This window comes from Triturus cristatus, chromosome 8 (assembly GCF_964204655.1).
Source record: "Triturus cristatus chromosome 8, aTriCri1.1, whole genome shotgun sequence".
NCBI lineage: Eukaryota > Metazoa > Chordata > Amphibia > Caudata > Salamandridae > Triturus > Triturus cristatus.
Window position 1 is genome coordinate 604,274,518 of NC_140591.1, and position 14,473 is coordinate 604,288,990.

Sequence of the window (14,473 nt, forward strand, 5' to 3'; positions counted from 1 at the left end):
GCCTATGTAGAGTGCATTCCCGTAGTCCAGGCGAGAGGTGACAAGTGCGTGGACTAGGGTTTTCCTGGCAGGTTCCGGGAGCACATCTAAGGTCTTCCGAAGACCTTTCATTATGCCAAAGCACTTTCCAGCCACAGTCCTGGTGTGGTGATCAAAAGAGAGATTAGAGTCTAGCCACATCCCCAGGTTCTTTACCTGCTCCTTAGGGGTGGGGGTGGTACCCAGAGTCTGCGGCCACCATCTTGGTGACCATAACGCGGGAGCCTTACCCACAATTAGGACCTCGGTCTTGCCGCCATTTAACTCTAAGCAGTTGTTAGACATTCAGACTGTAAGTTGTTGTAAGCACGTGGAGACGTTAGCGACAGCTTCTTCCTGAGATTGGGACAGAGATACTACAATCTGCGTGTCATCCGCATATGACACGACACCAATGCCGTATTTTTCAATGATTTTAGACAGAGGGGCCATATACAGATTAAAAAGCGTAGGGCTTAGTATAGGGGGACCCCCTGACCTAACCTGATATCCTTGCAGAGCCAGGTTGGTCAGTCCACTTTTCTCAGGAGTATGGGATGGGCCACGGTGTCGAGCGCGGTGCTAAGGTCCAGCAGAATCAGCGCCACCGTTTGTCCTGCATCAACCTGTCTGCAGATGGTTTCAGTCAGTGGACAGAAGCAGCGCCGACTCTGTGGAATATGTTGCCCGAAAGCCCGATTGCGTTGGGTGGAGTAGACTGGCCTGGTTCATGTGTATTGTTAATTGAGCATTGACCATCTTTTCAGCAATTTTGGCAACAAAAGGTAGGAGTGAGATCGGTCGTAGACTCTCCAACTGGCTGGGGCTAATCCCGTTTTATTTTTTATGGGGACAACCACTGCCTCTTTCCACCTTTGGGGGACTACTCCTGCCTCAAAAGAGAGTCTGACGAGGTGCCTAATGTAGGGAACCAGAATGTCCATACTCTCCCTCATATTTCTCCGTTTCATAGGATCTCTTGGGGAGCTTGACTTGATGCTCAACGCTATGGTTTTGAGGTCGTCCAAGGAGGGAAGGTTAAAACTGGAGAGGCCTCCTCCCTGTTACATGCTCCCGTCCTATCAGACCTCCCGTTATGTGCCTCCTCTTGGAAGGTTAAGTAGATCCTCTCTACTTTATCAGAAAAATAATCTGCTATCAAGTTGCACGATTCTACAGAATCATTACTAGGGGCGGAGATTCTGTCAAGAGACGATAACTCTTTAAAGATCATAAATAACTCTCTAGAAGAATTTTCGGCTAGTTCAATCTTCATATTGTGGTACGCAGCTCGCGTCTAGCACATATCCGTTGCAGACAATATCCACGACCTACTTGTCTGATATCATACCAATATTTAAAAAAAAGTTTTATTCTACCTCCTCATAGGAGATCGATTCTCATTGTTTCTGCGGTGTTCCGGTTTTACTCCCTGCTGCGGCTCCACAAACTTGAGCCTAGCTTCGAAAGGGTTGTTTCTCCTGGAATCTTTATGAATGAATGATTTGCTGGGTGTAAAAGCCTTCAAAGACTGTAGGATCTTTTTCCTCTTTGCTGATTTCTTAATAAGCCCCTCAAGCTGCAAAGAAAATAGCTTATCTCCTGCAAAATGTTAATGGAGGATTAGAGATTTTTTAGCTTGATCACGTTTCCATGACTTAAGCCACAACAGACGCCTCGCTGAGATTGATGACCCCACTGCTGCAGCAGACACCCAAAGGGAAAAAAAAGAAACATCAGACAGTAATTGTGCTAACAGTTTCATATTGGCGACAATTTCTGTTGGATCCTTCTGATCCTGAAGACAGTTGTCTTAGATCTGGAAATCTTTTAGAAGGACCTATGTTGCATAGGCTGCGTAAGTAGAAGTGTGCAATGAAATATTACAGGCTGCATAGGACCTTTTCATTACTTCCTAAAATGTTATAGCCACCACATCTGAGAGAGAAGCCTCCTGTGATGCCAAGGATGATGAGGACCACATACTAGCTAAGCTAGTATTGAATTTAGACACCAGTGGAAAATACACCTCCTATGTCTCCAGAGCATATCTTTTTTTTTTAAACGAGGGAATCCAGATTTTTCGATATATATTCTATTCTATCGCCAAAATATTTTCAATTACATCATGAACTAGAAGGTCATCGGGTGGAGGAGTATTGTGTTGGGAAAAGAACATCAGCTGGAACATCCTTTAGTGGAAAACCAAGCATCTCCGTCTTATGCTTAAGTTCCTCCTGGAGATGTGTGCCATGAATATATCTCCCTTTGGAAGATGCCTCATCCTCCTCCTCATTTAACATCCTCGGTTTTTTTTTTTTGCAGCCGGCTGTGCCATTGCAGAACTAATTGCTTCATCAATCATATTCTGCAACTGAGGGAGAGTCATTGAGAGGACTTCTTCCTCCTCTACTATAGCTCTTAAAGGACTTGGCCCAGGCTCCATATTGGCAAACCTGGTCACGCTAGACGCAGTGACTTCCTGTTTATAAAGGTTGCCTAGCAAAGAAGTCTTGTCATGTGAAATTGCCACTAACTGAAAAACAACCCCATGCACAGCCTCCTGCTAGCGTGTGCACCAGGCGAGCACGATAAACAAAGTCCGCGACAGAGCTCACGGCTTGGAGAGTGATTGTTAAGCATCCCTACCTTAGCGAAAGCAACTGGGTGGGGAGAATCAACATCCACTGGCCCGTAATGCCAGGACTGCAGGACCTGGTAAGTTCTTACCTTAATTCTTCTTGCGATCCCTGACTGTAAGCAGGAAAATGAAACAGGAGGGGGTGGGGTGGGAGGGACCTTTATAAGCCAATTGAGTCTTGGCTTTCATAGTGATCCCTGTGGAAGGCGGAACAGCCTCACACAGGATGTCTATGACGAGGAGGACAAGATCTAGAATAATGTGTAATTTACTAGTACATATTAGGGTTTAACAATACAATATGAAACCCTCAGAGAGGTCTATCATTTGTGCAAATTGTATAAATTGTATATGGACGCACAATCTGCTTCCACCGAAATGATGATGTAGGATGCCTTTTCCAAACAATTAGTTGTGCCAATGAGGGAAGAACAGATCAGAGCCACTGCAAGGAGTCCCTTCCCATGGACCAAACAACCCATTGTCCAAAAGGCTTCAGAAATGCTCATCAATATGACTATAGGGAGATAACACAAGAGATAGAAATTGTGGGACATTGGGCCAAGTGTACTAAAAGAATGCTGCAAAGAGTGGTTGCAGACTACACACCAACATTTTAGAACCAGTCTTTCATTTTGCAATGTGACCTATGTACTAAAAGGTGACATCACTACCTGTCCAATCACTTGTTGGGGGGGGTCAAAGAACAACCTTCCTATTAAATATTTACTAGGCAGGTTGTATATTTAAAGTATTTTACATTCAAATAAAACACGATAACATTTATTTAAAAAAAAAAAAGTCAAATAAAGGGCCACATTGCAGAATAGCGAGAAATTCAGATGTCAAATAAAGCGATTTGAATAAATGAATACTGTGCTGCAGAAGATGCAGTATTCGAAATATATTTCCAAGAAAGCAGTGAAATGCTTGTGACAAGTACGACCTTCCAAGTCATAAGCAGGTGCTTCGTTATGAATATTTCACTACTATCATGCGATTCAAAGATGCTCCATTCAGACAAGCATTTCCCTTTCAATCTCGTCTGTGGAACGCGCGCGCCTGTTTTCTCACGCGTGAACTGAGGAGGAGTCACGCCTTGTTTTCTTTCTGAGCTCAGAGTAATTCACCCCGGATACTAGTGAACTGGTGCATTTGCCATTTCTGTGCCGCTAAACGTGTCCAGCAGCGAAACACTTGTCGTCCAAAAATATTACAAATATTGCTCTATGCTGCTTTTTATCCTTCATACCCTCTCATCACGTTATGACGTCAGGTAGAGAGGGGCATTAGCCCCGTTAATTAACGTTTGTGCAGGCTCTCGCGCCGCACAAAGTGACGCTAAGCTATGCAAAACAACGCAATCAACAGTGTCAATCCACTTTTGAGTGCAAAGAACTTTGGTGCACATAACCCTGGCAATCCTTGCACAGAAATGTAACACAAACACCCATCAGATTTGACTCAAATGTATTCCTATTACAGTCACGTAAAGTAGTCCAAAGTAGTGTTGCGTCGAGTTGTAGCACGAAGTAAAACCAGGCTCCAACAATGTGCATGTAAATACGGCAATTATTTTTCCACTCATATTACATGTAATATTTTTGCTTAATACATGTAATGCGCAATTTGACCTTGGACTGTCGTTTGCGTGAAGATCTTAGTAATAAGTAGCGTTGCGAACAAAAGTCATACAAACGCCCATTCAGTAACAACTATTCTTCCTGTACCATTGTGCAATGATACATTCTATTGAGCATCAGGCATACACAGATTGATTTGCATAATTATTGTTGATGTCACCATCGGCGCAGGATGCTTTGTAAATAAGGGGCCTCTTTATTTTTAATCGTTCGTGAAATGCAAGTCGCTGAATTTGACACACCATTACAATGAGCAGTGTTTAATAAATGCATCCCTTTGTGTGATATTAAAGCTTATGCATTCCCCATCTTAGCACATTATGTTCATTTAGTCTAAAAAAGGCACACAAACCTGCAATTTCTTAAAATAATTAACTGGTCTAATGCAAAATCATGCCCTTGTTGACAGAATTAAAAGGTGAATTTTATAGGAGGGCAACATTTTATCTGTATATAATGAATGTTGCCCTCCTACTAAAAAGCATTTTTGTTCTATATTGAGTTTTGTGGGCGGTCGAAACTCTAGGAGTTGGCGCAATATGTGGGAAAGTTATTTTGGGATTCTGACCTGTGCAGTCTAAAGGATCACTACTGCCAGTTTTGGGAAATTGACAGAATTAAAAGGCGATCTCATTATTTTCACTTTTTGAGCTCTGGTATGGGCCAAACAAACTATGACGTTTTCATAGAGTGTGCTTCTTGACTTCCTAAATATAACTCGATTTAACCGCTCTAATGAACGAGCAAGATTAAACATATCTAATATTAAAAATATATTGAGTCAATACATTAGCAATGTTCTCCTTTAGAGCAAAGATTCATTTGTGCTCTGAAATTTCAGGAAATAGGTAAGTGAGCTCACGGGGCTAAGTTACCTGCTGGTGTCATGATTACCAGTTGAACAGAGTGGAATCCATAGGTAGGACGCTCCTCTACCCACTGCGGGAACTCTGGATCCGATTTTACCAGCCAGAAAATGTAGCTGGTAAAATCAGCTTTGAAATTGGCTGCAGGGCAGCCTGGCTCTGGTGCCCTCTACTACGACACAGGGGAGCATGTGACACTCCCCATTGCCGGAAAGCATCCTGTCCTTCCCTCTGCCACCATCAACAGCCCCATCTCCCAGCCCCACACTAGCCCCCTTGCATTCAGTTACTACCTGCTAAGAACAGTAGGTAAATGTGTGAATTAAACCCCACAGAATTGAGAATTCCATGTGAAATTCTGGCTGGTTAAACAGGGGTTGCACGGTTATTCCCCACAATATGAGGTATAACTTGTGACATGGGTATGTATGTGCAGAGACACCGTCCTGCAGTGCAAACTCCAGCCACCCAGTATCACCACACATTTATCAGCCTGACTTTTCATCACTCTGTATGAACTCAGTGTTGTATCCTCTCAAGGTTGATCAATTCAGTAGCATGAAGAGGATTTTCATTCAGAGAATCTGGACCTCCTGATTTTTGGGATGCAGGTGATAAGTCTGGATGCCTGTAAGGCTCAGGCTAGAATCTTTATTGTGAACAAATATGGGTAAATGTTGTTTTTGCTAGCCCCATTTGCAGATCTCTAACCCTTACTGTGACGTACTGATCCGCACTCTGCATAGACATCTGTAGGTTCTCTGCACCATTTCATTGTGCTACATCCTTCTCGCATGTCTGTTCTTTTACCAAGTCTTCCCTCTGAACATTTTTTCAATTGTCTTTCTGCATTTTCCCAGATACCCTCACCTCATTACCTCCAACAATTATCATGATTGATCACAGTTCTGCATCCATACAATTTGTCTATACCAAAATGCCCCTTCGACCAACACAATTCTGTTTAGAGGCTTGACCGAAGCATAAGTTCCTTTTAAAAAACATTAGACCCTGGTGGGTGGACCAACAGCCTTCCAGATCAAACAAGGCCCTGGCCTCTGCTCCCATGGCAGAGGACCACCTGCCAAAGTATGAGATCCCTGGCATTTGACAGGGATTTTGCTTCCTTCAGCACAACTGCCAGTGTTGGCTGGGCCTCAGTACACATACTTTTTCCTCTCAAAGTAAGAGTTTGTTTTAGAAAAACAAAAAATCAATGACCCGGGCAGGCAGGAAGGTTTCTTAGGGCCATTGGTTGATTTTCCTTTCCTTGCTCTGCTGCACACGGCTGTTCTGGTAAAAGAAATCCGGGGATGGGCACCACTCCTCAAATGGGGCTCAGCCATCTCTGTGACATGTCTTCAATGTGGCTGATGGGCCATTTTCATACCTAACTAACTTATATTTTTTCAAAACAAGGCACAATGCAAAAGTAAAATTTTCCTCAGTGTGCATTACAGCCATCCAAAACTACTAGTGAAACATAAATGCAGATTTTTTTGTTTGCTGCCAAACAATCATTACCATGAGGCTCTTTAAAGCATAATGTTATGCAACTTTGAAGGCAATCAGAATAAGTGCAGCTTGACCCTTTCTTACAGCAGAAGGTAAAAGACCTTAGAGTGAGAGAGTGGAAATAGATGATGTGATAAAGGTGAACAAGAACATTCAGTTTAATGACCAAAGGCACGTGGGCCTGGATTTTAACCTTGGCAGGGAGAGGCAGTAGCCTCCTCCACCAAGGCCCTGCCACCTTCCCGTCGTTCACTGTGAGAAATTAATCATTGAATACGCCTGGATTTTTTGCTTTTGGACTTGCTGGTTTATGGACTTCTGCCGTGAATGATTCTCACTACCTGAGTCTCACTCACGGCGAGCTGTGATATAATGGAGTGGGAGCGCTAATCGACAGCGTCTGCCTTTTAAGAAAAGATCTGCTGCTGCACAGCTAGGGTAAGAGGCTCTGTGCTGGCTGTATGTGTACATTTATACACACACATGCAAAAACATGTGTAGGCTGAGCGTATGAGGCTACCATCTAGCTCAGCCTAGTATCTTCGCACAAGTAGCCTGTTCCAGAAGGGACCCTTCAGGGAATGGTGCTGACCTGATTTAGGCTTTATAATATGAATGGGCATTAATAGTGTGATAAAGTATGTCTGTAGTGATTACTGAAACAAGTGTGTGCTTTACTTTATTATACACTATGGATGAAATCTGCAACAACTACAGGGTCACCATTGTGAGGCCTAGAGACTAGTGTGACACATGGATGATATGGTAAAAATGAACCTTGAGTGCAGATCGAATGACACTTTTTCATATCTGCACCCCTCTGACACTTGGGGAATTGGCATATTTCTCTGACTCTTCTTATGAGATTCCTGGCCTTTATTGCCCCTGCTAGGCCAAGATAATTACTCTTCTGGGCAACTGAAAGATCAAGGGTCTCCCCACACACTAGGGCTATTAGCCAGTAATTAGGCTTGCTCCTAGTAGAGGAGAAGGTGAGGACGCAATCTGCACATGCTAATCACCTTTGACACTGCACCTTGCCTGAGAAGGCTCACTCCCACAGGAAAAAGGAGGTCAAACAGACCTGTGGAGCAAAGCGCAGGAGGGGCCCCACTTTGAAGTTTTTGAGGGAATGGACCAGGCAGCTGTGGTAACTAGGGGTGTGGCTTAAGGCACTCAGATAGGTCTTTCGGCAGACCATTTCAAGTCGCCATGTTGGAATGTTCCAAAATGCTGTGCAGAAGGGTTGGGGTAGGGGTGGCGTGATGATGTGTCACCCTAGGACTGGGCAGAGGGACCTACCTTCTAGAACTGTCCACCCTCATTTAAAACCCTCTGCTCAAGGGACAGTCCTTTGAAAACAGTCTGGACATAGGGAAAACAATGCTGAAGGAATACCAAGCTGGAAGGTAGAGGATGCATAACTCCTGCTGTAAGGATCGGTTCAAGGACTTCTAGAGACCGTGGGAACACCACCACTCTCTTTTCCTGAAATGCCTTGTGGGCCCCATCTCTGTGGGGACCAAAGAAAGCCTAGAGACCCCTGGGGTACGCCAGAGCCCCATGAACAGGGACGGGACCTCTTCCCACCCCTCTGTGTCAATGTCTGGAGGGGGCAGATCACCGAAACAGCAGATCCCACCTGCATTTGTGGGAGGAAGGAAGTGCAAAGCCGGCTCCTGCGCTTGCATAAGTCCCTGCATGGATTTTAAATTTTGCATATTTTCCTCTATGGTGGCTCAGAAAGGAAACAGCACCATCAAGTAGAGTTTTCATGGGGCTTCCAGTAGTGCGGCAGTCCTCACATGATCCCCTATAACGCTTTTACCAAATGTTTGCCACTTCTCCCATGGGTTACATTGAAGACCCTGGTAGAGCTTTCCTGGTTCTCAAGCACTCTTAGAACTAGTGTGTCTTTTTCACAGCGTTTGAAGTGAAGGGTCCTCTGTTTGTTGCTCCGAAGGCTGTAGTTACATCGTGTTAAAAATAGAAGAAAGACTCATGTACATATATTATTGAAATTCTTTAATGACAAAGTTAACAATGTTTTATTAAATGCCTTAATAAAGATCTTTGAAAGGCTTTGATGACAATAACAAGATTGACAGTCAATTTTCACACAATTTAATGAAGATCATTGAAATGTTTTGAAATGCTTTTTTAACAATCACAAAGATAATAGTCATTACATGTTCCGATGAATGTCAGTGTTTGATGGTGAAATCGATAGTATTTTAATGGTGTTGCATTGGTATTGTATAACATGTATGCTATGATTTATGTGGTGACACCCTGACAAAGTCAGTATGCCTGTCTTTTAATATCTATACTCTGTCTACTATAGTGATATCTATATGTGGTTCAGGGCTCACTAGCGGTAGGATCGTCTAGGAGGGTGTCATCATAGGTAGTGCCACCTGTCATCTTACATATATTTGTAAATTAATGCATAATATGTGTCTGTAATACAGTATTTTTTCTTTATATATGTAAAAGCACTGAATAGATAATTATTTATTGGGTGTTGTTTGTTGCCCCTGGGGACTGAGGTACTAGCCCACACCATCTCCCCTGAGTAGACCTTGCTCTGCTATGCCTCACTACCCTGGGAGAGTCAAGTGCTAGAACCGGGCACTTGGTTCTCATTAGATTTTAGGTTGCAGACTTATTACTTTTGAAAGCGCCACATCCTTCTCAACTAATAGTCCACTTTCTTACAGTCACTATTGTGAGGTGGGTGGGAGGAAGTGATTAATCTGTCAATTAGTGGTATTGCTCCCTCTGCCTCCAGCAACAACAGTCTGGCAAGCATCTGTCAAATCAGAATCATATAGCAGTTCTCTCTACCAAGTTCTGACTGGGTGGCAAGGCTATTGGTGGGACCACAGAGGGGCTCCTAGACCTTTGCATCTCCTTCTGGTGCCCAAAGAGTCTTCTGCTTCCCTCTACCTTGACAAGCATGTGTTGCAGGTGAATGGAAAGTTCAGAAGAATCTATGAGCTACATTTGAGAGGACATAGTTCACATCTTACCCGTACTTTGAGACACATCAGTAACCCTTAGGAATACTTTCCTGGGGCGGGGCACACAGTTCCAATGATGGGATCCCAATGAGTCCCCTTCTTCTATGAGGTTTTTGCATGTCCCTTTGAAGAAACACTTAGAAGTATCCTGAACTCCACCCTGGGGAAGCCCATTCCGCATTGCCTAGCATTGATTTATGCGGTCAGCAGTGAATTCACCAGGTCCCTGAGTGCAGGCAGCCCCAATGTAATGTCAGCCATGTATTGATTCTGCCAGGTATCTTTGTAGGGTCACCAGGCACAATATGGACATCAGTATGGCAGTCCTTGTATGATGACATTGTCACAACCTCTCTATTCTCTCACCTCTACCCAGTCACACCTGTAATTATAGGGAAACACTCCCCATGACAATGACAGGAGATTGGAAGGAAGATGGTGCACTTCATTGACTGATTGGAGGGTGTGACTCCATCCAGGTTTCAATGCAGGCCTTTGTTTTCTAACTCACTAAAGGACTCTGAAACAACACTCAAAGACTTCACAATACCAAAATATGTGCATCTTTGTTCCGATGCTCGATGGCAAAAACATTTGACATTCTTTTACACATATTAGGAATTCTGACATTTGGATGTCCAGTGGACTATCACGTACTAGGGGTTGAGTCATTAAAAAGGAGTAAATCTTGTCATTGTACACATATCACAATGACTTGTATTGACTTACTTGCTTTCAGGGGAGTCACATAATCTCAATGAGGGCACTATAGATATCTATACAAATGATTGATTGTCAAGCATATTTATGGAACATTATGTGTACTTTCATGGATTGTCCAAATAGAGGACACCCTGCTAGAGTATTCAGGGCATAAATGTGTAAAAACGGTGACCCTGATCGACCTTGACGTCATGGATGCTTTTGACACTGTATCCCACCAAACCCTTGTCAAGAGGCTTCATCATATTGGAATCCAAGGAAACCCCTCAAATGGATCATCTCCTTCCTCACTGGAAGAACTCAGAGTATCCGCCTACCACCTTTCACCTCAGAATCCAAAATATCATCTGCGGTGTTCCTCAAGGCTCGTCCCTCAGACCAACACCTTTCAACACCTACATGACCCCACCGTCCAACATCATCAGAACCTATGGACTAAACATAATTTCTAATGCAGACAACACCCAGCTCATCCTCTTGCTAACAGAAGACCCCTCCACCACGATGGCCAACTTCCTCAGGCGCATGAGTGGCGTCGCCAACTGGATGAAAGACAACTGCCTAAAACTCAACATAGATTAAAAAAAAAGTGATAATCTTCAGGAACAACACCTCCCCATGGAACCACTCCCGGTGGCCTTCCAAACTAGGACCCTCACCCTCTCCGACAGACCATGCTGCAGACCAGGCAGAACTCAGTGGCCAGACTCATCCTCCCCAAACGGACCCACATCACCCGTCACCTCAAGGAGTTTCACTGGCAACCCATTCAGAAGAGATGCCAAATCAAGATGCTGATCCACATCTACAAAGCCCTTTACAATCAAGGACCAGACTATATCAACTACCGCATGGACTTCCACCAACCCTACAAACACCTGTGCTCTGCCTCTCTCTTCCTCGCACACACACCCCGCTCCTTCTCATGCCTCGCTGCAAAATCTTGGTACAACCACACCCGTCACCTCAAGACCTCATTCTCTCTCTTTGGAATTCAATAAAGGATTTATGACCTGGCTGTTCAAGTGTCCCCCCAAAGCTGCAATGTTCTCAGCACCTAAATACCCTCGCGGGTGACAAGTCGTGCTTTATAAATCCAGATTTATTGATTGATTGAAAATACATTCAATTTTTTCAACTTTTTGTTGTTAAGGTGAATTATTTTTTCCCAGTGAAGTAATCCTTCTCACACATCCCAATGAAATATCCATCCATTTCAATTGCTAGAAAGGGATACAGTCCTGCTCTTTCAGGAATAACTTAAGACCTGAAAAATATTTGTGAACGCTCACTACCATACAAGTTGGTGCGTTTTCACAATCTTTTTGCAAGACGTATATTGGAGAGTTTCATCAACAGGCATTCCACAAAACCAGGCAAATTGTCTGTAAGAGTAATTCAGATCTACTGGCAGGAATGGCCACTCAGCATGAATCTGAGAATCAGTATCAGGGTATTTATGATCCTAAATAAGTTTTGTTTAACAACTAAGTTCCACTTACAAAAATGTTCCACCTATAAAAAACATTGTGAGTGGGACACAAAGTCGATTTCCTTTGTTGCGTGCATCCCCTTCCGTCTCATAACATTTTTCATGACAGTAAATGTTCAGCAAAGTTCACAAAAAACACAAAACTACAGAAGACTAGTCCTAGAAGGTAGAATATGGATCTGGACTGAAAGAAGTTATGGGAAAGGAAGTTAGGAGAACAGTTGCTGGATCTTTTGGTTTAGTGTGAATGTGGCCACGTGCCTGCTATTTTTAAATTGTGTTGTCCTGTTTAAATGTTTGTTGGTTAGAATATGTGTCGGTTCTAGGTCATATGTGCTTGGGAGTCAGTTGCATTGCTGACAAGCAGCACAGGTGCACATTGGTTTAAATGTTTCACTGCACACACTGGTATGAATTATAGGTTAGATTGTCAAAAGTTGTTTGCAAGAAATCTGACCTTTAGGCCTTGTGTTCTATTTCCAATAAAGCCAAAGCCTTGACAACCTTATTGATGTGTCTAACTCAGCAGGAAAGAAGGACAAAAGGTAAGAAACTAATTTTAAAATTGTAATTTACTTTCTTGCATTTACTTGTGTAGTTATGCGGTGTAGTTATGCAGCCATATCAAAGTGTATAATGAACATGTAAGTTAACACTGGGAATGTTTTGCTCCAATACTACATAATTCAACCAATAGCAATAGCTATGCTAAATATATATTTTGTTGTCCACATATACCAGCAGATGGTTCTAACATCACTTACCAGAAAGGAGAAAGGGGCAACTATTTTACCGACTTTGCTGGGATTTCTGTTTAGAGATAACTTCAAGGCCATTCCCTTCCAACCTTTTTTATTTTAAATGTAGGACCTATTGGGGAAAAAACAGTTCTTACCTTGTATCTTGCCATGATAAAAACGGTGACCACAGTTCTTGAGTTTTCATTGTAGAACGGGGGCCTAACTCCAGCCTGCAAATCTTATTTAAAGACTTAAGCCAGGAGGGTAGGTGTCTCCATGTCTTACATATCTCCCTCCTTGCCAACAAAATCAATAGAAAAATACATTTTACCTAGGGCAGAGAGAGAGAGAGAGAGAGAGAGAGAGAGAGAGATGCAGTAATTTTCAGATCAGTTTCAAACAAAATCAGTTACTGACTAACCGTGATTGTCAGTCCCAATATTTCAGATAACCCTTCACTTACTCCTCCTCAAAATTTACCCAATATTGGGCAATCCAGAGACATATGGACATCATTGGCATTCGCCTCGCCACATCGTTTGCAACTTAAAAATGGGCTTTTAGCAAATGTACTTGTTTTCTTCGGGGTCATGTAGATTCTGCGAAAGGTATAAAAACTCTTCTTCTTTAAGATAGCAGGTATGACAGTTGAGTGAAGAAGATTTAAAGATACTTGCCATTAATCCGGTTGTGCATGCATTGGCATGTATTCTTCCCATGATTGGCAGACTTTGTCCAAATAATTATGTAAAACATCCCTTTAGAATCGTCTCTTCCATATTGAACTCCTAACATTAACAGTATCATGCTCAGTTTTAAATCTTTGTCTACAGAAGAGTACAGAAATCCTGAGCCATGTGTGTTCTGTTTTATTTTTAATGTAGCCAAAATCTTGGAAATCTCATTGAAATATCCAGCACAGCAGGACAGAAGGATAAAAGGTAAGGTGACAATTTTCACCCTATATATTATTTTTCTTTTTTTGTGTTTAGCTAAAAAATATAAAGATAATATATTTCTTACAGTAATATGAGTGAAAGAAAAATACACTGGGTATATTTTGATCAAATAATAACCACACATTAACATTGTAACTAATAACTGATGAAGTCTAAAAAAAAAATCAAAAAAAAAAATCCGATTGGCCGCACTCTGCTAGTCCTACCAGCGTGTTACCCCAAAGAATTGTGGTCCATGAAGTAGCGTCGGCGGGTACGCCTATGCCAAAAGATTAAAATGAAAATAAGTGTCGCGTTAGCCATCCCTGGACACGTGTTTCGAGGTAGTTGCCTCTCGTCAGCAGGGAGTAGGTATGTGTGTAGGGTTGCTGCGTAGGCTGCCAATAAATATTCTCAGGTAAAGTACCACTCAAGGCGCGCAGGTGCGTAGCCATGTGCTCGTCAGCCCCACCGGCTCCAGGGAGCCTGAATGTAAACAAAAATCCGATTGGCCGCACTCTGCTAGTCCTACCAGCGTGTTACCCCAAAGAATTGTGGTCCATGAAGTAGCGTCGGCGGGTACGCCTATGCCAAAAGATTAAAATAAAAATAAGTGTTGCGTTAGCCATCCCTGGACACGTGTTTCGAGGTAGTTGCCTCTCGTCAGTAGGGAGTAGGTATGTGTGTAGGGTTGCTGCGTAGGCTGCCAAAAAATATTCTCAGGTAAAGTACCACTCAAGGCGCGCAGGTGCGTAGCCATGGGCTCGTCAGCCCCACCGGCTCAAGGGAACCTGAATGTAAACAAAAATCCGATTGGCCGCACTCTGCTAGTCCTACCAGCGTGTTACCCCAAAATCAATAGAAAAATACATTT

At 43.0% G+C, this 14,473-nt stretch overlaps 1 protein-coding gene across 5 annotated transcripts in view; it reads left to right on the forward strand.

The window, feature by feature from the left end:
- The window catches only part of SCEL (sciellin), a 580,338-nt gene that overhangs the window by 456,643 nt on the left and 109,222 nt on the right, over positions 1-14,473 (forward strand). For 4 of the 5 annotated variants that reach the window (XM_085622068.1, XM_085622070.1, XM_085622072.1 and 1 more), the window contains 2 exons: positions 12,410-12,466; positions 13,546-13,602. In XM_085622068.1, coding sequence (XP_085478194.1) covers positions 12,410-12,466; positions 13,546-13,602 — 114 coding nt within the window. The remainder of the gene's footprint in view (positions 1-12,409; positions 12,467-13,545; positions 13,603-14,473) is intronic. The other variant, XM_085622069.1, reaches the window with a different exon arrangement.